At 35.2% G+C, this 22,358-nt stretch overlaps 1 protein-coding gene across 1 annotated transcript in view; it reads right to left on the reverse strand.

Moving 5' to 3' along the window:
* LOC108753387 (protein turtle-like) overlaps positions 1-22,358 on the reverse strand; it is a 236,711-nt gene that overhangs the window by 174,451 nt on the left and 39,902 nt on the right. The window contains exon 3 of the mRNA XM_018494922.1: positions 7,733-7,938. Within this exon, the coding sequence (XP_018350424.1) occupies positions 7,733-7,938 (206 nt within the window). The remainder of the gene's footprint in view (positions 1-7,732; positions 7,939-22,358) is intronic.

Here is a 22,358-nt window from a genome sequence, read left to right on the forward strand (position 1 = left end):
ACGTTCTGAACCGACAGGAGAAATAGCATATATTTTTTATGGTTTCGAACTACATAAAAATCTGAAAAAAATTCTTATATATATATATATATATATATCCACACTTGGGAAACTTTTAATAATAAGTTTCTATTATAATAAAAACTGAACTGTATTTTATTTATTTTTACATATTGAAATTTTAATAAGAATTTTGAGAAAACGATTGTGATATCGACTGTGACTTAAAAGGCACAAAGTGTTGGAGAGTTAATTACAGCTGTTAAAATCAAATGTGTTGTTTCAAATAATTGATTGTTTTTATCATTTAAGAAAAATAATAATCTTTGAAATTTTAATTTTTATGAAACAGATTTCAATATACACCTCTAATATTTTTTGAATTATTGTGTTGATATTTATGCGATATTTGTACTGCATTCAGAAAAATACTATGAAATAAAAATAACAATTGTAGTTTGTATTGTAGAATTATTGTATGTATACAGTTAATTGAATTATTTTATAATTGTAAGAACTACAAAAAAAAATAGTTGATTCAACTATATATATTAATTCTACATATAAAACTTGTTTTACAGTTGTCACTTTTATGCGGTTACTATCACTACTAATTGTTTACGATATTATTTACGATATTACTTTTGTTATTCTACCTCGCAACATTCACGCCTTAGTACTTTGAATGAAATCAAGTTAGACAGGCTTAATTATTTCCCCTTTTCGGTAACGAGATGCTCGTCACTGACGGAAAAAAAGAGAAGATCAAGGATGACAAAGCCAGTTTTTGGATGCCCTCGGCAGTATCGGGTATTTTCGGTCCTCTCAAGAGTATCGTGCCGCTCTTTCTTCATGAAAGCTGACGAGTAATCACCGATAAAGGGGCTTAAACGAGAATATCTAGCGTGAAGTATCGATTTCAGGAAATCACACGGTATCACTTGGTCTGACGAGACGCAATTCCAGCGATCCCAACGCAACGCGTCTCGTCCGGGATTACAGAGAGAGAGGAAGAAGAGAGAGGATCTATCTACACCCTTCAGAAAGTTCGCCAGATGAGAAAGGATGCAGTTCGAGAATGCAAACGATTATATAAACTTCGGGATTAATACTATTATTGATTTTGTCGTCTCTAATTCAATTCAATGTATACTTCGCATATTTCCTAGGATTTTTCAAAAATATATTTATCTTCCATGAAAAATGATAATCTTATGTGAGAACAATATATATTATCACATTATAAAGATTCTAACTAAATTTAAATAATGCATATTGTTGACAATTGTGTTAATTATCAGTAATTAAAAAATTAAAACAGCAGTATGCAAAATAATTTATTTGAAATAAAAAATTGTAACTAGATTTTTCCATTTTTTTTTTTATTCCATCACCGTTTATACTAGAAAGCTATTAATCTTTTAAGTATGGCCTCATTGAAGGAACGTTTTGCTAAAGTATCTACAAATTTAATTATTTATACAGATCTAAAAATAATTTTGTGGAATTGCTAAAATACATATCGAATAGAAAATCATTAAAATAATTAATAAACATTAAAGCGTTGATGACAACGCTGTATAAAATTTTAACATTCTAATAACCAGTTTGAGCATCCTGCAATATTATCTTAATAATCCGAACAAAATTATTTTCAGAGCTGTTTAGTTACATTTTTAAATATTTTAGCAAAATCGTTCTTCTTATATTCGATATAAACTGATTAAATTGATAACTAAATTAGACTGATAACCGATTAATTAGCATATACGTACGCGAGTATATACACACGCGATAACAGGTGTAGAAAACAACTACTGAGCGATCAATTAAGTGGATAAAGACTAACATGGCCATACGTTAAATAAGTGGCCAGGGTAGGTGAGACAGAGACAAGGGGTGGTACGAAACTAATTTGGCCGTAAGCGGCGATTAGGCGTCCCTGAGGCGCGCATAGAAGAAGACAGAGAGGATCTAGCGCTCGTCAAAATCTAAAGTAAATCCTAATCGGATTAACATGAGTCGACTCAACACCCGAGCAGCTTTTGTCTCCAAGTTTCAACGACAACGACGACGTCTTGGGCTCCTTGGGGCGTGCGTTTCCTTTATCCAATGAGCTAACGACTCAAAGTCTAGAAGCAGGAAAATTGCGTTGGCGACGAGGAAGCGCGACGGTAAGGTATATGCACGCTACATCGAGAAACGCATCGTTGATGCGAGCGAGGTTTATTTTTGGCTTATGAGAATAACTTTTTTAATAAGCAACTTGAAAGTGGCGGATACTGAAAACAATATAGCAAACTTAATTAAAGGGGTTGAAGGAGCGAAGGAGACGTGAATAAATGTACTTCGAAAGATAATTGTAATCAGTAGACGCTCACGTAAAAAAGAAAGAACGTTAAAATTAAAGAGAGAAAAAAAAATAAAATTAAGAGGGACATAAGCATCGGATATCGCGTCAATGAACTTAATCATGATAGAGTTGTTTCAACTCTCCGAGAGCGGATATATGTTACACAACCGAGAGGCAATGGATTCTGTGCTCCTTCCTTCTACGCACACGTACACACATACATATAATGTATACACTATCGCAATGTCCGTCGTTCGCCTCTCTCTACGTCGAGGTGCTGTGTGGCCTCTGAATTAACTCGAGCTCCGACGGACACTGCGCTCGCGCGCGTCGAAGCGTAAAACGAAGCTCCGCCACTACCGCAGTGTTTCGATAGCCTTTCGCCTGCGAGATGTATCCCCCTATTCGATTACGTTTCTCCCTTGGACCCTCCGGACGAGTACGGGATACTCGGACTAACAACGAGAGCAGATTGTTTAAGTTAGCGATGCGCGACGATCCGAGTCATTTCGCGACGCTTGGTCGAGTTCTGATTAAAAGAAAGCAGCGTCGATTGGCCAACTTTGAATCGCGATCAATTTTGATATAATCTTTGCATTTAGTACGCGTTTATGCAATAAACTAGATCAATCCTTCAGTATAATATCTCCAACTCGATCGATTAATTTCCTTCGACTGAAAATTGAAGTTTACGAATTGCACCTCTCTAACATCCAAATAGATGGGAAAAATTTATGATGGATGAGAGAAGATAAATTAAAAAGAAAAATGATATATCGAGATTGTTTTGAAAAAGTTCTCTTTAGTAACGTATGATGACTAATTGATAATTAATTTGGTCAACGCGCGATGTTCTCTTCATTGTAATTTAAATACTTATCAAAATTAATAAAAAGATTATTTCAATAACAACGAAAAGATTTCCAAAAACGATAGATTTTACAAAATAAAAATTTATACCTAAGTCTATCCTTTTTTAACTTTTAACAACTTTTAATTATAAGTACTTTTATCAGGAGTATTTTTAAGAAATACAAAATTATTGTACTTCTGTTGTTGTTTTTATCAAATTTAATTTAATAATTTCACTTGTTCTTTTTCTGCAATCTCCTGATACAGCCACTTAACGCGATTAGTTTACACTGTCACACAAATTCACGACATCCACGTTTATATATAAGTCCCTTTATGAATTTTGTAGAACTTTATTTAAAATCTCGTCGGTCTTCATCAGGACATGAAATCGGCAACTTGCCTTTTAAATCGACTTAAAGGCCGATCGATGGCTAAATTAAGTTAGGTACTTCGTGAAAGCTACTCGCTACGGTGCACCATAGAGAGCCTCTTCTTGGAGACCGATAAGATATTGCTCCAGCTCTATTAAGAGACAAGAGCGAAAAGCCCATTTTGGACTTTCGGCGCTTTCCAGAAGCAACCTCTCGAACTTCAAGTTCGGCAGCACGACAAAACCGGCAAATACGCACTACCGACGATCGAAGGTGTTATGAAACTGGGATAGAAAGATGTAAAATACTTATTAAAGGGTGGCGGACTTTGAGGAATAAAATCTATTGTCATTATGGTAGACAAAAAGGCAGTGGCAGATAGAAAATGCGCTTATATACGAACTTATAAAATAAATGTAGATATTAATTAGTGGACAGTTAGTGGACAATGACCCAATTGTTGGACAATGACAAAAAGTTTTAAATATTATCTAAGCTTTTAATGATATGTACTTTTTAATGTTATGACACAAAATAAATTCGTTGTTAATAAAAACTTAATAACAAATTTATTCAGAATCGTATATATCATTAAAAACGTGATATTTACTAAAATTTTTGTTCAACAATTGGGTCATGTCCATTAACTGGTACATTTATCTTGACTTAGAATCACAATTTTATCAAAGAGACTTGCTTTAGTTAGTACAAAGTAATTTAAACAGTTTCAAGTCCGTCAGCAATTGACACGCATGAGTTATATTATACGTGTATAACTGAAGACGTATTTGAAAAAAATTCCAGATTATTAGATATCAAAATCCAGCCTCGATCGTAATAGTCTATTTTTCCATACTTAATTCATATTCATATAACAGATCAGTTTAACTTATTATTGTTTAAACAGTTTTGTTATTCAAAATGTTTGTCGAGTTGTTTGTTTGAAAATTAGACATTCTGTGTCAAGAACGGAGAGAATGAATATATTTATTGTATTATTCGTCCATCGCACATTAATCCTTGCGCGCTATCCGAACATTAATATCCCATTTATTCCCGAGCTTCTATTTAAACATTTTCCATACTTCCAGCAATTATGCATAAGCGTACGTATATACGGTAATTACGTTTGATTTCACTGATACATCGGATAATGTTATTCGCCATTATGGAAACGCGAAACGCTGTTGCATAACTTTCTATAAAGTGGAAATTGAACTTTCTGTACGGGTTGACGCGTATCTCGCATCGATTTGGCATCAAGTATTAATTACCGCATTGTGATATCCATTCCGCGCCGTCAAGTTGGTTGCGCGTTGTAAACGCGATGGTGATTATTTTACACGAGATAAAATAATATTACGACACGTTGTTATTTCAACTGTGCGTGAGAGCTCATTACAGCAAAATCAATACCGCTTTATTAAAAGCAATAAATATAAAATAAATATACTTCTAATATATATATAGTATATATTACCATATATAAACAGAATAAAAAAAATTATCTAATAGATTAACATCATAAATTCTTTTCAAATTATATATAACCTCTCTGTTTATATGTTTATATGTTTTAATATTAAAAAAACAAATTTTTTTAGTATTATCAATAGCAGATTTAATTTTGTCCATATTTCCATTTTATAACAACTCTGATGCATTATGCAACACACAATTCACCATTATTTAAATAAAAATATTATTCACGCAGAAAATAGGAGAAATAAAAGAAAAGTCTTTATCTGTTTTCATGAAAAAGAGAGAAAGATAATATATTTTATATCGAATGGAAATTTATTCATAAATTTAATACTACGTCATTATTTAAATCATAATTTAAAATATATTCGAAAATGAGAGATACCGATTATACAAAGAACTGATTGATTCACCGATTAATAAAAAAATATCCTTTATTTCCTCAAATAAATAAATCATCTTTAAATAAATTCCGGACAAAGCGTTTCGTAAATTGAATATAATGTTTTTATCTTTCTAATTATCTTGTTAAATAATTTACTGTCAATTCAGATCAAAATGTCACGCGAATCTCCCATTCAAGATTAGTTGAGCATGATAGATGATCGTTAAATGGGTAACACTCAACTGCCAATTATCAACGATTTATCGACGCAAATAATCCCAGAGTTTTGTTACTAAGGGAGCTCGACGATTTGACGATCGCGTCAACGAAAGAGTGAATCGAACTACAGACGGGCCAATCAATCGACTCTCAGCGCGATCGTTTATAGAGGATCGCTTTCAATGGTCCGCTGATTGTACGAGTGGTCCTTCAATTCTGGATTAACGACTATTCTTGAGACCGGACTTTGCCCAATCGCAAGCTACGATCGCCGCCGAGTATCGGCGGTCAGTTCCGTCGAGTTACTCCCCGTCGAGAACAATTTTGTGAAAGTTTAACGAGCCTCGAACTAGTTCCGCGCGAAAAGTTCAAGTTTCTCGAGAAACGAAGACGGCCCGCCGAGTCCAGATCTCAAGATTTATATTATTGGAGAGGAGTGTCTCTATTCGTAGCTCTTCTCCGTTCGATAGTCACGACATCGCGGCTAACTGCTGCCATTGCAAACAATCATAAACTGTAATTGACTCACACGTACATACAGCGTATCATTGTGTGTCACCTTTAGATATTGACAATTACATTTCCGTCACATGAACCAGTTTGAGAAGTATATTTGGAAAATGATTGATGCAAAAAGCTTTATTTCTTTTTCAGTCAACCGGAAACTAGTTTTTCACGAAAAGATCAAGTTATGTCACAAAATAAAACAAGATATCGAGTCGATATCTTGCGGTTTATATCGCTATATATGAGTTGCCTGTCCATAGCTTTCATTTATCAAATGGTCGTGATATTATCGTGACTGATTGTTCCGCAAATTGCTAACTGCGACTATCCAATTACATCACATTATATTGTTAGATATCAACTATTACATTAACGGATATCATCAATATTAAGTTTCTATGAGGATTTCTCTTTTATATTAGGTTGAGTAAAAAGTCATCGCGTATTTTTTAGCTCAAAGTTGTATATACAATATCTTCGTCAATAATGAATGAAATTCAAATTTAAAAAAAGGGTTTTAAAGCTTGAAATCTCTACTTTTAAAAGCTTATCACATTTTTTAAGTTTATATGAGTTTGATAATTTTTACATACCAAAAACTACGAGCTGAAAAAGACGAAAAATTTTCTTCTCACTTTGTGGATTTGTAACGTGTCCAAAACGAATTTGAGAAAATTTTCGATTACCTATCGTGAAAGCTTAATACTTCCCCTACAAAATCGTTTTTTTTTTTAATATTCCTACGACTTTTGATGACTAAGTTATCGCGGATTAAATAAAAGAATTATTTTGACTTTAATTGCTCATAACTCCATTAAAAATTGTCGTATCGTATAATTTAAAAAAGAGATTTTTAAAGCTGAAACTTTACTCTATCAAGATATATTTATATTGTTGATAAGAAAGTAATTGCGGTTTTTACTGATAGTTGTCTTTTAAAAAAACGCGATGACTTTTTACTTAACCTAATATTATATTTCGATAACAACTCATAGATACACTTTGTTCCTCAAAGTCTTCCACCCCTAATAAGTGATTCATAAATTCGTTCCAATTTGATAACATCATGATTTTTTAGAACCTTTAGAACATTTTCTAAGAACTGTCTGAGGCTAATAGAAAACGCGTGCAAGAAATAATCATACAAAAATGATTGCTCGAGTTTAGCAAAAGTTTAACAAGCTTCAAATTAATTCCATATCAAAAATCTAAGTCTTTTCGTGCCAAACAGATTTTTCGAGATATAAATCGCTATGGGAAAATTGATATGCGTGCTTTTTGTTCGCATATACCTACTTATACATTTATAATGCCAGTCATAAACGAATTATTCCACAGAGTTGTAAGTAGTGAAATAATAACGTTTATTCCAAGAATCATGGAGTAGATAAAACAATTCTTAAATCTAAGAAATGCCAAAATTAATAACAATTATTACAACAAATATATATGTAGGTCGCCATAGATCGATTATTTCGCTTTTGGCATAGATGTTTCGCACGTATACATTTTAACGAAGATTCTATTACGTTCAATTAAAGGTAAGATCGATGTACTTACCGATAACGGTGAGATTAACTTTCAAGTTTCTCGTCGGCGAGTTTCGGAAATCGACCCTGCACCTGTAGACACCCTCATCACTTTGTTGAAGATCCTGAAGTGTCAGCTGCGCCGGTGGGCTCGCACGAAAAGACGCTCGGTGGCCCCAAAAATGCGCAGCGCTCCACAATTTCGCCTTTCCGAACTGTCGACTCCTCGCATCGTAACTGCAACACCAATCACAGGAACATGTCAGTAAAATAATCCAAATGGGAAATACCCGACTCTTGTTTATTTATTATTTGATTAGCAAGATGTTACAAAGCGACACAAAATTTTGTCCAACAAAATTTTATGTGTTTATCAAATCGTTATCCTAGTTGCAGGGAGACATTATTTGTCATCATTTTGACATTAGAACGATATCTTTTTAATATCATTAATTTAATATCATTAAATTAATGATATTAAATTTAATGTCGTTTTGTGAAATGACAAATAACGTCAGCTTGCTATATGGATAATGATTTGATAAACACACAAAATTTTTTGTCACTCTGTAATATCTCGCTAGCGAAGCTAATTTATCATTTTAACTTTAATGTTATTAATTTAATATTATTAAATTTAATGTCATTTTGACATCAAGATGACGAGAAATATCATCAGCTTGTTATCTAGATAATATATGTAATAAAAAAATAAACACTGGAGAGTGTTAGTTATATCTTATTAAATGTAAAGACTTTGCACCAGAAGCTTTTTGTCAGTTAGGGAATTAAAGACCACTCTTTAATTGTCTGGGAGAGTTTATCTGTAAAAAGATGCGCGGCCATGAATGCGTTTCTGAAGCGCTTATATAACAAAGTTAAAAGTGGCTATTTTCGAAATTGATTATAATTTTTTATATAATAAGATATAACTCTGACAGTTCAGAGCTTGTTGTTTTTACATAAATATACATTACTAAAGATTTGACAGACGCAAAACTTTGTGGTTAAATTTTTTTTGTCATCCTGTAGTCTCAAAATTGTGCTTATAAGTTTTTAAATCTCAAATAACATTCTTAATCAAGAGCAGCTTGTGAAATCATAAAAAACGCGGGGCTGAAAAAAAAAAAGAAACAGATTGACCTGTATATCTCATATTAATTGTAGAGTCGAGCATACCGACTTCATAAGAAAAGCGTATAAGTAATACAGAAAAAAGATTTATGCCGCTGATTTAATATAACGCAAAAGATTTCAAAGTGAGTTCTTATCGTGAGCGCGTTGCACGTTGCATTTACAGTGAGAAGTCTGTTTGCGACTGATATACCTCGTCTGTGCTCGGCGAGCTTCGCGGAGTGTCCTCGGGCCGTGCATACAAATCACGGGATTACCGCCGCGAAATATGTCCGTTCACAGAGTTTAAATACCACAGTTTCGCGTGTCGCAAAAGTCGCGTAGTTCGCGACGCCGTCCGCCGCACGATACTCACATTTGTCAGCTCGACAGAAACTTTACTCCCCGGGACACAGAGTTATTTTAAAATCTTTTCCTTGCGCGGCTTGGGAAAAAAAATAAAGAAGAACAAACAGAGGGACGGACCGAGAGTGGGTTAAATAATGCGGGTTAAGTTGGCTAGCAAGACGAAAGTAAGCGGAGGAACGAATGGCCAACGACCAAAGTACGAGACGACACACTATACACCCCCGGCCACTCTTATCTGGCTTCGGCCAATTTTTCACCAAACTTTCGCAATTCGTCATAGTCGAGGAGAACCCTGCGAGAGGTGAAGCTCTTCGCCTATTCCTCTCGAAATCGCCCGGGCTCAAGAAGATCCAATACAGACCGAGAGAAGTGCACTCGACCGAGAGAGTCAGATAACCCTTTACTTCCCAGGTCAGAGCTTTCCGGAGACGGTATTAGGTCTTGCTGAAAGAAGAGGCAACCTCGTGCGCGCGCGCTGTATTGTTCGTTATGATCTAACGGGTAATTCACAAATACGGAGATCGTGGTGTATATAATCTGATTTATTTTATCTCTCACCGATTTATTTCAAATCCGCCACGCTTTATTCCTTTGTCCGTAAAAGAATAATTTTCAGAATATTTCAAAAATGTAGAGAGTGCCGATTCTCAGCACTTTCAAACGTATAGGAATGCTAAATTGTGTCTCCAAACGTGCTCGCTTCCGCTTGTTACGTATACAAGATATCTTCCCTTATTCACCAACACCAAGAGATGTCGTCTGTTTCCATTACTCCTCAGAGTCAACTTATGACGCAGGTGCATCCTGCTTCTTGTACGTGCCTTCAATTATTATCGAGGATGCTTGAACGTAAGTTCGTAAGTCTAATCGAGCGACGGAGTTGCGACAGGCGAAGTTGGCACAATAAGCTCGCGCCGTCGATCGCGCCCGCAGCGTCGAGAACGACACCCAAGTTTCGGCGTTGCTCTCATCCTCGCGGTTGCCAAGACAAATTGGATCGGTTTTTAATGAGCACGATGACTCGCGCGAAAGCAACCCGCAAATTTAACAGCGCGACACGGTGCGGCTCATAGCGTTAACCCGCCTGTCAAGCTAACCTCCGTGATTTACGCGGTCTACGTGAAATTTAAAGGGTCCGCGAACACACGTCGACGGTAAAAAGGTCTAATTGCAACGGACGGCTGCTCTCCGAGGCCGAGCGAGTAAATCCCTCGCGGAAAATTTTATTTGCAAAAGTCGGCCACGTTGTGTCGCGTGGATAATTAAGCGTGAAGGCGAACGCTGCTAGTGGAACGACGTTGAAAAGCGTGGCACCACATACAGCTATATCCAATCATTTCGCTCTGATTAAAACGCGTGTTATGCTCTACCTATGCATAATATTACTTTTGTAAAAAGTTCGTATTTTTAACAATTATTATATCTTGTGTGTGTGTGTGTGTGTGTGTGTGTGTGTGTGTGTGTGTGTGTGTGTGTGTGTGTGTGTGTGTGCGTGTGTATTTACATTGTATCTTGTACAATTATATTATATCTGGTATATCTATTCAATTGAAAAAATTACGAATTATTCAGATCTGAAAATTATTTTACATAAAATTATATATATATGAATTTGCGAGTAAAAATTACAGATTTCGCGTACATATAGATTTCGCATATATTGTTTAAATTAATAATTTCATTTTCCACAATTATTAAATAAATTTTTTAGTTGCTTATATTAAAGTTTATATTAATTAAATTTTATTTTATTGGCTATCACTTCATAATTCTACAAATACGAAATACCAAACTCACATTTTACGAGATAATAATAATAATAATAATAATAATTCATTTGTACATTTTATCCCGTTAAAGTTTTTTCAACTCACAAAATGTATATAAATATATACGTTTATATTTCAATACATAAAAGCAGAAATAAATTATGAACTATGCATTTAAAGAGATAAAATTATAGGAAACAATGTACAACATGACATTTGATAAAAACGAAATTTATTTCGCGAACAAATTTATCATGCGAAATGAAAAGTTGAAGAAAAACGTTACAATCTGCACGGATTTATTACATATAAAATGTATGTGTAAATGAATGTGTGTAAATGTACAATTTTAAATCGTATAGTGTTGTAAAGCGGAGAATGCACTTTTTAAGCGGGGAATATATGTGTGTAAATTAATATGTCGCGGAAATTTTACTGATTAATGAAAATTAATATATAAATAATTATGATTGTAATTTCTCGGAATGTTGTCGCATTTCAGAACGTGTCACAGGTATTTTTCAAATAATTATCATTCAGTGAAATTTTAATTAATACTGTCAACGATTCATTAGTGTCGTCGGAAATAGCAATTGCAAGCAATAAAACACGTCACGATTGTGTAAATTCTGTCATGCGCTTTGACGGAAAATTTTTTCACATGTCTAGATTGTCACGAAACTGTATTATGAATTCTATTAGAGGACGTCTATCACGCTTCGATGGAACCTTTTTCCATGTAGTTATGTATTAGTTATTTTATTGCACTCGCTGTTAAAATATTAATTATTCTTAGAAATTAATATAAAAATGTTAAAGATGCCAAATAGTTTTATATACACATATTTTATTTATAATATATTTGTTACATTTTGTAAAAATGTAAGTGACATTTTTTAATTTCTATTTTAATTTTTCAAATAATAAGTAATTTTAACATGTAAAAAATATTAAAATTAGTAAAATGACTTATTTTTTTAAACGAAACCCCTTTTCTATACGTATATCAAGGCATCGTTTTTTACTAGAAAAAAATGTAAACTCGTAATGAATATTATAATTAGAGAAATGCTAAAATTTTTTTAAGAACTATTCGTATAATTTTAACATCTTAAAACTTTATATATTTGATAAACTAATATCAGTGTTTAATATTTTATAATATAACCTCTATTTTATCATCATCTTTTACATAAACATTGTAATAATACAACCAATTTTCGCTACCACTTGGCAAGATTAAATAGTGGAGCTTTAATTCGTAAATGAGGACGAGTGGTAAGAGGGATCGACGCTAAGCAAAGAAAGAAAAGAACTGAGATAGAATAAAAAGGCAAATAGAAAATGGAATGGAGGTGGCAGATGGCTCCTAAACAAATTAAAATAATCGCTGGGTCTTGCCCGAAAGCTGCGCCGGCACCACCGGTCTAAAAGAAGGTCCTTCCATGAATACGAGCGGCGTTGGTGAAACGAATGTTGCGCGGTGGAGGGTGAGTCGTAAGAGGGACTTAACCACTCTCGGGACTCTTAAAAGGAGCTTAACTTTGCGCATAAAATTAAGGCATTGTAATTGCAGACGGCATCGCCACTGCGACAGCACGTTCCCCTCCCTTTTCTTCGCAGATTCTTCCTTCCGTTACCTTCCTTCGCTGACCCATTCCTCGCAGCCATCTCGTCTCAGCCCTTCTATAGTTCGCTTCGATACCAATCTCATACCCCTTTTACTGACAAGAAAATATGATTTTCCCTCGCTAATTTCGTTGCGCGCTGCGCTGTCACGGCGATGACGATGATAAAATTATTTTTAATGTAGGAGTATCCCGACAACTAAATTCCTGTCAGATTTACGGCAAACGGCGTGTAAAATATTACGAATAATCATTTCTTGAAAGATGTGAATGTATTCGGAAAATATATCTGATGATTGTTTTTTTTTTAATCATTTCTAATATAGTTAAAGATAATCGAAATTTGAGAAGAAAACTCAACAGTTAAATTAACAAGTTTAACTTAATAAGAAATATATATATAAATTAAATACAATTAAATCAAGTTTTTTTTTCTGAAATTTAGATAAATCTTTTACTATATCTTTTGATATATTTTTCGTAAATAAGAATTTGATTAGATGATTAATTTCTTTTGCATCTTGCAACTTTCAAAAATTATGCGAGTACTATTTTTATATTAAAATTCTACGCTCTTGCCTCTCCTCTTTATAAAATTGTTTAATCTCTACATAAATCTTATTTTTCACGCGCCATTATTCCATCCGCTTTACTGCATAATAATATGCCAATTTTATTCTCTATTTTACCATTCGGAAGATACCTAAATAAAAACCTGGAGAATTAATACACTGCGAAACGACAGCGACATTAGAATAAAATGGGATCATCTTGCTGATTTCCGTCGTTGTCCGTGAAATACGTGAATGCTCGTGCGTGTTTTCACTCGAAAGAAATGTGATTTTCTCGGGACAACCTCGTTACGTTTCGCATTAGCCGTCCCGGACGACGATGATAAAATGATTTTTAATTGCGGCGGATGTGCAAGTCGGAGACGAGCATCGCCACGGCCGCAGGTTTCTCTTATGCAGATTACACCGCGCGAGATGAAGCATTAAATAAATCCCTCGATAAATCCACGATAAAATATGTACCAAGCAATCTCAGAGGGGGATCGTGGAAACTGTTTAAGTCATTTGATAACGCAATCGCACTTTATCGTTAACTAGAAGAGTGCTGTTAAAAATCATTGGCATGAAAATCTAAATAATGAAAATTAATTACAAAATTATGTGCTAGAAATATATTTGTTGCAAGGAATAATTTTGTTAAGGTATCTAAAAATTTAGATCGATACAAATTTGAAAATAATTTTGCTCGACCTTCAAAATAATTATATAGGAAACTATAATGCTACATAGAATTTTAACATTTTAGGAATTAGTTTAAATGGCCAACATAATTAGTTCAATAATTTCAACAAAATTTTTTTCAGATTTATATCTAGCTGAATTTTTCAAGAAGACTATTCTTTCCATGTGTATAAAAAAATCTATTTTCATCTTTCGTTATTAGATATTTCATTACTTTTATAAAAGATGTATATAAAAATGTATTTTATATCCTTCCCTAACTCTTATTAGTGAAACTTTAACATTTAAAATTATATTATTTCTATTCAGTGAATTATTATGCATTATGATGCATTTCAAAATTCCAATTCCTGAAGCTTAGTCATTAATCTATTTTGATCAATATAATATCTAGACTATAATATCAGTGAACTTGTATCACTCTACCATTTATTGAAACAAAACAATAAATTTTTTGTGAAAAAGAACAGCACACTTTGTAACGTTACGTTCTGCCCACGGCATATCCACATCGGACGTGGCGATTGGTGACATTTAGTTACATAGCAGGCTTTGCCGATTTCAATGTAACGACTTCAATTAAACTTGAATATTTTCAGACGCGGCAGATATTATCATCGCGCGATTCTTTATATCCATCGATTTTAGTCTCAAAATATAGAATACCTATAGAAAGATTCCATGCGTTTTCAACCCTTTTCCGTTTTCAATTTCGCCATATCTCTGCCACAGTCCCCGCACTTTACCGATCAAACCTCTCGTAGCAGTGTCGACCTATCGCCACAGTTATCCCTCTATTCAAATATCACCGCGTTCCGTCATTATTCTTCCAAATGGAATTCATGCCGCGGCATAATGGGACAGAGATATCAAATCCGATCGACGAATATAATATCCGATTACACAGCCGCAAATGGCGGCCGCCGCTTCACGATGTTCCCCGTTATGCCTCCAGTCTGCGCATTAAATCGTAACGCGCAGGCACCAGATACCGCGCCATGCACCAGCCGATATTCGAGCAGAACATCGAGAATCGGTTTGGTTCATGAGAGAGTTTCCAATAGCTCTCGACTGTCCCCCGATCGCGATCGCTGGAAAAGTTCGCTCGAAAACCGAGCGAACGGTCGATCGAGCTGTGCGCACTGAAAGGGCGGAGCCCCTTGTATTCGCGCTTTATGCAATCACACTTCGATAGCCTGTGAACGGATTCTATGCCAGCAAATAAATAAATCCAATGCATGTAAATATATATTCAGTGTAAATGTTCATTCGGGAGATTTATATAGCCTTCCAGAAATCAAAACGATCGATTAAACAGATATTCAACTGTCCGATTAAATATATTTGTCAAGAAGAGAGAGAGAAATCGTTTCTAAATTCAAAAACAATTTGCAAATTTGGCAATTGTTATGAAAAGCATTTGTTTGTATTAAAAAACAAAAATATTATTCTACTGCAGCCTTAGGCATAGATATAAAATATCCTCACTTTATTGTATTTTTTAGAAAAAAAAAAGCAACAATAAAATCCAAAGAAAAACTAACAAAATATTAAAATCGTTATAAAAATAAATATTATTTTTTAATTTAGTTTTCGTTAGATATACAGCATTTACGTCAATTTGTGGGCTTTATACTTTTAGCCCCAAGGTAGTAGTTTATTATTTCTGAACTAAACACGAAACATTGTAATTGCCATGGAGACGCTATACAATCGCGATGCGCTCAAAAGACCGGGGAGAGCTGTATTTACGAACGGGGTGTTCGCTCACAATGCTGCGAAATAGCAAACACCATCAACGTCGATTTAATTTCCTTCTGCGCGGCGAACTCGCTGCGATATGGAAGAATCTGCGAGCGCAGCGAGCGCGGAACAAAAGGGAACGATGTGATAGGACGAGACGGAAGGGAGCGATGCTGGGGAAGAGTATTGGTGACAAAGGAGCACGTCGCTGCCGTTGATGCTGCGGCGAGGAAAGATGGAGGATGATCGGGAGAATTTCACAATGCACTCGTTCCAGGCAATCCCGAAAGACGGATGATCGGCCCTGTATCGACTATCCGCGAACTGAGCTCTCATCGGTCGTGCCGTTTCTTGCTTAAAGGAATCTCGTCGAAAGGGATACCTCGAAGAGTCACGGTTGAGTAAGCATCGTACGTCGACGATTCGCTACAGTTGAATTTCACGTCGAATCACGTCGAATAATGTTGCAAGTGAATTGAAAATTGATTTCTCCCCGAAGGGAACGGCGCGTTAGCTCGAGCGCTTGATGAGTCTGACTAGCGCCAACTGCTTCCATTGCTACCACGATGGAGAGTACGACAGTTTCCACGACGGTCAACATTTACCGTCTTATTCGGGTTAATTCGGCGTAGGATAGTCACTCATGAATATTATTTAGTCTGATGGCTGTTTGTCTTAGAGGTGGATTGCTTATTCGTGAGAAGTGTTTCAATTGTTTAAGTTCAAGTAAGACATCACTATTTATATACGTTTCAGAAATAAATAGATTATGATGTACATCTATCTTTCTCTATCTTCCTCATCTTTGCAGCGCGATTTATCGGTCCTTTACAATTTAAAACGTTTTTCACTGCGCTTTTTCATGGTTAAGACGAGTGGGTGCTAAAAGCATGAATGTAATTTAAGTTTTAAAATGTTTTCTATATTCTCTTAGTAAAATTAGAAAATAATAAAAGATCCATAGACGTAATATATAGCATAGGTATAGATAGCGCATTCCCTGATTTTAACGTCTATGGTCAATATTCATAGTCGGATTTTATATTTAAGACCGTCTTAAGTACAGTCTTAAGATGTCATGAATCAATCAAAGAGCCGCATTAGCATCTTAAGACGTAATTACTTCAGACGGTCTTAAAATAAGAATGTACTATGAATACCGCTCTATGTTTGCTTAAAAAGAATTGAACATATCAGTATCTCTCTTCAACTCGATAATTTAGAGAGAGAGAGAGAAAATAATAATAATTCGCTTTAAGCTTCCTCACTCTTTCCAAATCGATAGTGACAACTTGAAAGGAATATGCAACTGTTTATTTTTTTTTTTTATTAGATCTACGGAATAATATAACATATTTTTAAGAAAGTCAGATGAACGACGTTCGCGTAAATTGACCGAGAAATTAGAGAGGCAAATGATAAATGCAGAAACGAGTCGCGATAAAAAGAAATTTCCGGACGCTATGATTGAGGCAGGTGCAGAAATTGTATGTGCGACAACGATGTTCGACGAACATGGAACATAATTCTATCGCGTCGGGGAATGCCGAATAGATGTTCGAATCGAATTCCAACTAAGATTGCGGCGGCAGTCGCACCAGACAATTGGTGAGTCTATTTACGACGTCGGTACGGGAACGCACCGAATGGGAGTCAGAATTATTATATTAAGGTGGAAGACGGCAACCAGAATGTACGACGTGCATTATCCTCCTACTTCATAAGCAGCGGAGTTGCTAGGAACATAGAAAGAGAATATAAAATTAAGGAGAGAGCCTCGTATATGCAGTAATTCCATAAATCTGTTTCTTCTTTTTTTCCGCTATTACTTTTTTTTTTTTAATACATTAGATAAGTAAAGATGATAACGATGAGAAAGGAATGTAAAAGCAAAGAGCCTAAATAATTCCATTTACTGCTCATAATCGCTCCGAATCGTGGCTTTCTTTTTCGCACTTCTTTTGTTCTTTGTGCATTTAATATGAAAAAAGTCTGTGACACGTACTTTCACTCTAAAGATAAGCAAGAAAGAACAAGGGGAATAAATATTGCAACTGAAAGAAGAATCCTCGTATCTGCATGCAAAATCACAGTTTTACAAGGCGCGCCAAGTTTCCATGTCGCACGGTAAAGGAATCGAGTTTAATTTACCTCGTAAACTTAATGTGATTTTTGACGGCTAATCTGACAATAAGAAGATTACATATCCCGCGAGACATTTATATTACATTTCTCACGTTTCTTTTAAACTGGCGCGCTCACTCGCGTTAAGACCCAGTTAAGAAGGTAAACGAAATAAACGAATTGCTTGGCAAACTGCATTTCCAAACTGCAAATTTCGCGCGAAGGAAACATGCACAGCAAAACACGCAAGGCAAAAATGTCGGCATTATATACAGATTTCACAATCTCTTTTTTTTTTATTAGTCTTCAAAATTTAACTTATCAAGAGTTAAAATATTAGTTTTTTTAAAACTCAGAAAAAAAATTTGATGAAAATTAATCAGAATATATATTATCCTTTGTGTATCGATCAAAATATTTTATAATATTTACAATACAATACATTTAATGATTCTTTTTCAGTCGTAGTTTTTACGAAAAAGTCACGTAACACTAAGTCACGTAAATAGGAATGGTTTATTATTATCTAACGCTGCCTTTCTCGTAAGACTACTACAATAAGGTAATTTATATGTAAATGTAATTAAACTGACATCGTTGTGAAAGTTTGCAGAGAACGTTCATTGATAAGAGAACGTTTGCGGTTCTTCTTATTTTTTCTTTCTGCAAAAACAATGTCGCTCTTATTATATATGTATTATTCAGTAACAGGTAAAATATTATATATGTATATATGTATGTAATTTTTAATTGTAATAAATAAAATCATAGCATCTATACAGAAAATTGCCAATAATTCGCGCGATTTATTTTGATATTCTTTATTTTAAAAAATTATTTAAAAAATCATAGTGAATTATATATAGCTTAAAATATTAAGATAAATTTAATTATACCTATGTGTTAAAATTTAGCAACATTGGATTTATACTGATGCCCTTATAATTTCCCTTATAATATCGGTTAGAAACGCGATGAGAGATATTTCCTAGATTTTCTTTATTTTTAACGGAAAGCTGATACAATTTGTTCATTACTATATCTCAAGGAAAGAATCCTTCGCCGACATCGGTCAAGAGAAATTTCATATCGCAAAATTTCACCTAGAAACGCACGAGTGCTGAAACGGAACTTCTCCTGTTTCTCTTTCTTTCTCTGTCTCTTTCTCTTTCCAAAGCAACATCAAATTAATGAGTTACCGAGAGACGAGTTTCCGTTTTGCAGAACACAAGAGACACAGTGTATAAGGGCGAGAGAGATGAAACCGAAAGAGAGAAAGAGCAAGATGACAAATGCGCAAGCAGTGCGTAGGAGAATAGTGCGCGATGGTATTCGCTAATTAATTACCTGCAAAGTATATGTGACCCGCGGTGGAAAAATTCATATCTCCATGCGAGCTACGCGCTCGCATTTATACCCACGGGGAGAAATTTATCGCAAGAAGCGGCGTTGAATCCAAGCCGACGTTCAGTCGCTACGGCAACGGTGTTACCGTTTTTGCCATCCGGCTACCGATTCAAATTATGCACTGTCCTGCTAATTATTACAGCAAGAAAAACACAAAGTAATTTGATGGTAGCGTTTTCCCGTGACAAAAATATTATAAATTTAAACCGCATATGTGAATACACACACTGTAAGAAATAAAATGTTAATTTTAAATTATAAAATACGACTATACGTTTTAATACTAACGTTTTAATACTAAGTTAAAAGTAACATTTTATTTTTTACAGTGCAGATATATTTTTAAAAAATATTTTTATTTTTTCTAAGAAATTAATTTATTACATTTTCAGTAAAAACGATCTGTTTTAAGTATGTTTATGATTGATAATCTCTGATATAATAAGCTTTCCTTGATATAATAAGTCAGCGTTCTACATATAAAAAATTAGTAAAAACATTATTATTAATATAATTAGATTTCCACAGTATTTTCCGTTATTATTTATTCTGAGAAAAGGAAAGAAACTACTTATTGAAGAAAGTATAAGTACGTAAATAAAAACGTTTCTGAATGCATTAAAATAAAGATGCAACGTTCATGAACCTGCTTTAGCTATTCCTATCATATAAATGGAGTTATGAAAATTCCGCGAGTTCCGAGCCGGTGGATTCCTTTGATCACCGACGAAGAATAAATACAACTCCCAAGTAACGTCTTTAATCCGATATAAAGAACACCAAAAACATTCTTCTTCTTTGATCATCCATCGTGCCGGGGAAGGAGTCCCTCCCAAAGTCACGCCGAGGGTGGCGTTTTTAAAAAATCGGAAATTAGGTTATTCAACGGAGTTCAAAATCGTGAAAGTTAAAGTTTCTGCAAATAGACAAACGGGGAGAAGAGAGAAAAGGAAGAAAAAATGTGAAGAGAAAGAAAGAGTTCGCTAGAGAAACCTTCAAAGAAACGTTGGAGGGAAAAGTGGCCTTCATTTATTGTCACAAAAATAACAAAGAATCACTTTTTATTCTATCCGGAACGCGGATCCAAGATTATGGCGGGAATCGTGATCACTATCGGGGACAGAAACGATGATGACTCCGGGGAAATCAAAATGGGGGATGACGCAGAGAGCGCGCCATTGTCCAAGAATGACGAAGGCAATACGAATCGTTTCGAATTACGAGAGGAATGGTCGTCATTCGGTAACGGCGGCACGTGATAGCTGACAATAAACCGAAAACACCCATCGCGAGAGGAACGTATCAAATTTTACATCAGTCTTAACATTTCGGAAGAGGTTAGCGAAACGAATTGAAATCGGCGTTGGTTCGTTAAAAAAAATCTTCAGCGATTATCGTGGCAAAAATTTGGTTCTTGCTATTTAGTTTTAATTTTTTTGGTTAAGCCTTGTAATTGTATCGCCTTGTTATTTGCGCGGTGTATCCAATTTTTCTATTCTATCTCTATAATCTGATTCTAAGTTGCACTCAACAACGTTATTATTATTATTTGGTGAAGTTTGTTAATCGTATATTTTTTTCTAAAATTATTTATTGGCAAAGAAATGATAATAATTAATAAAACAATCATATTTAAGCATTATCAGCGACAATAATGTTTCATTAAAAATAAAGACTTTAATTTATTTAATATATTAATTAATAAATTTCAAGATCGAAATGTATAGAAATATGATTGAATGTTTTGTGTATCTTTATATTAAATAGCTTTACAATAATTAAATTTAAATTTTGTATCCGTCATTGTAGAGGTCTTATGTATTTTTTAACGATTATGCAGTTCTGTGAGATTTAAAGAAATTTCATAAATTTTCAGAAATATATATCATCTATATGAAATATATAAATATTTGATTCTCTGAAATAATATTTCGTTACATTTATTATCTTGCTTTCTCGTCTTATACATCGCGGAGACTTGCTCAGCTTGTTCTTAAAATTCGATTACTCCTGAAACCGTTGAGCTTAGAAGCCACGCTCGCGTAACGTCGTTTAATTCAGAATTACATTACAATTCGGATTTCAAAGTTGCAAAATAAAGCGAAGTGGCAACTGTCTCTGTATTAGTCCGCGGTAATAGCAACGTTTGAAACGGCGGTTGAACACCCTGCAAATAGCAATAAAAAAAGAACAAAAAAAAGAGCAGTTCTATTGTGTCCGCGTATCCAAGAGCCATCAGCGCTCGATGAAACGCGTGACTTTTGCTTTCGAACTGGGGCGAACCGCAGCACGTTTTCGTGTTTCACGTGAAATATCGCGTGCAAACCGCGCATGCACACACGACACACAAAAACGTACATAGAGATGCGCATACCGCAGCAACGATTTCACGCAAAACTCGGCGCGCTGCACTATTTTTCCCGTCATCTCGCCGCGGTTAAAATCGCTCGTGGTGAAAACCTGGGATAAACACGTTTGAATCCTTGCCAGCTGTTCGTCGGTGCTGCGTGTGCGTGTTAAAATATATATGACAAACGGCCGGAGAGGAAGGGAAAAAGTGGGAGAAGTACTGTCAGATCATGCACAAGCGCGGCATTATGCGAGAGTGGAAGAATCGATTTTGACGTTCGGGCGGGTTGACGTGCGTTTCCGTAATGCGCGTCAAGCCGGTTGCATTTAACGTTTATCGACGGGAAATGCGGCGAAAAACTTGACGGCGCAGCGAGCGAGCGAGCGGGCGATGTCTATTTTTTCCCCTCCACTTCTGTCGATCTCGTATTCGAAACGTCGATTGGATTTTCTGAAGAATCGCTGATGCAAACGTCGTCGTTATGGCCGGTTTACGATGAAAGAAAGCGCGAGAGATTGTACGCCTGCAACTCCCGCAACGCCTGTATAGATACCTTTTGAAAGAAAGAATTCTGGATGGAAATATTCGCGCGTACCAAATTCCCGATTCGAAACTTTTCAAGAGGGTCTCTCGACTCTCTTAACTCGAGACTCTCAATTCGCGATTGTATCGGCATTTCCAAACTCTTAACTATCAATCGTCCATCTCCCGGGTTGCCGAGCGGAACTGTTCGCCTTTCAAGATGTCAATTAAATGAGCTAAGTGAAAAGTTAATGGGCGCAAAAGCTGGTAAGCCTGCTCCAGGATGCACCGGCAAACGCGCGAACGGAAGATCGACGGCGCGGCACTTGATATCCGTTCCGCGAGTGCGGATAAATAGGTCGCTACACGATCATTTGTA

The sequence above is a fragment of the Trachymyrmex septentrionalis genome, unplaced genomic scaffold (assembly GCF_001594115.1).
Source record: "Trachymyrmex septentrionalis isolate Tsep2-gDNA-1 unplaced genomic scaffold, Tsep1.0 scaffold69, whole genome shotgun sequence".
Classification (NCBI taxonomy): domain Eukaryota; kingdom Metazoa; phylum Arthropoda; class Insecta; order Hymenoptera; family Formicidae; genus Trachymyrmex; species Trachymyrmex septentrionalis.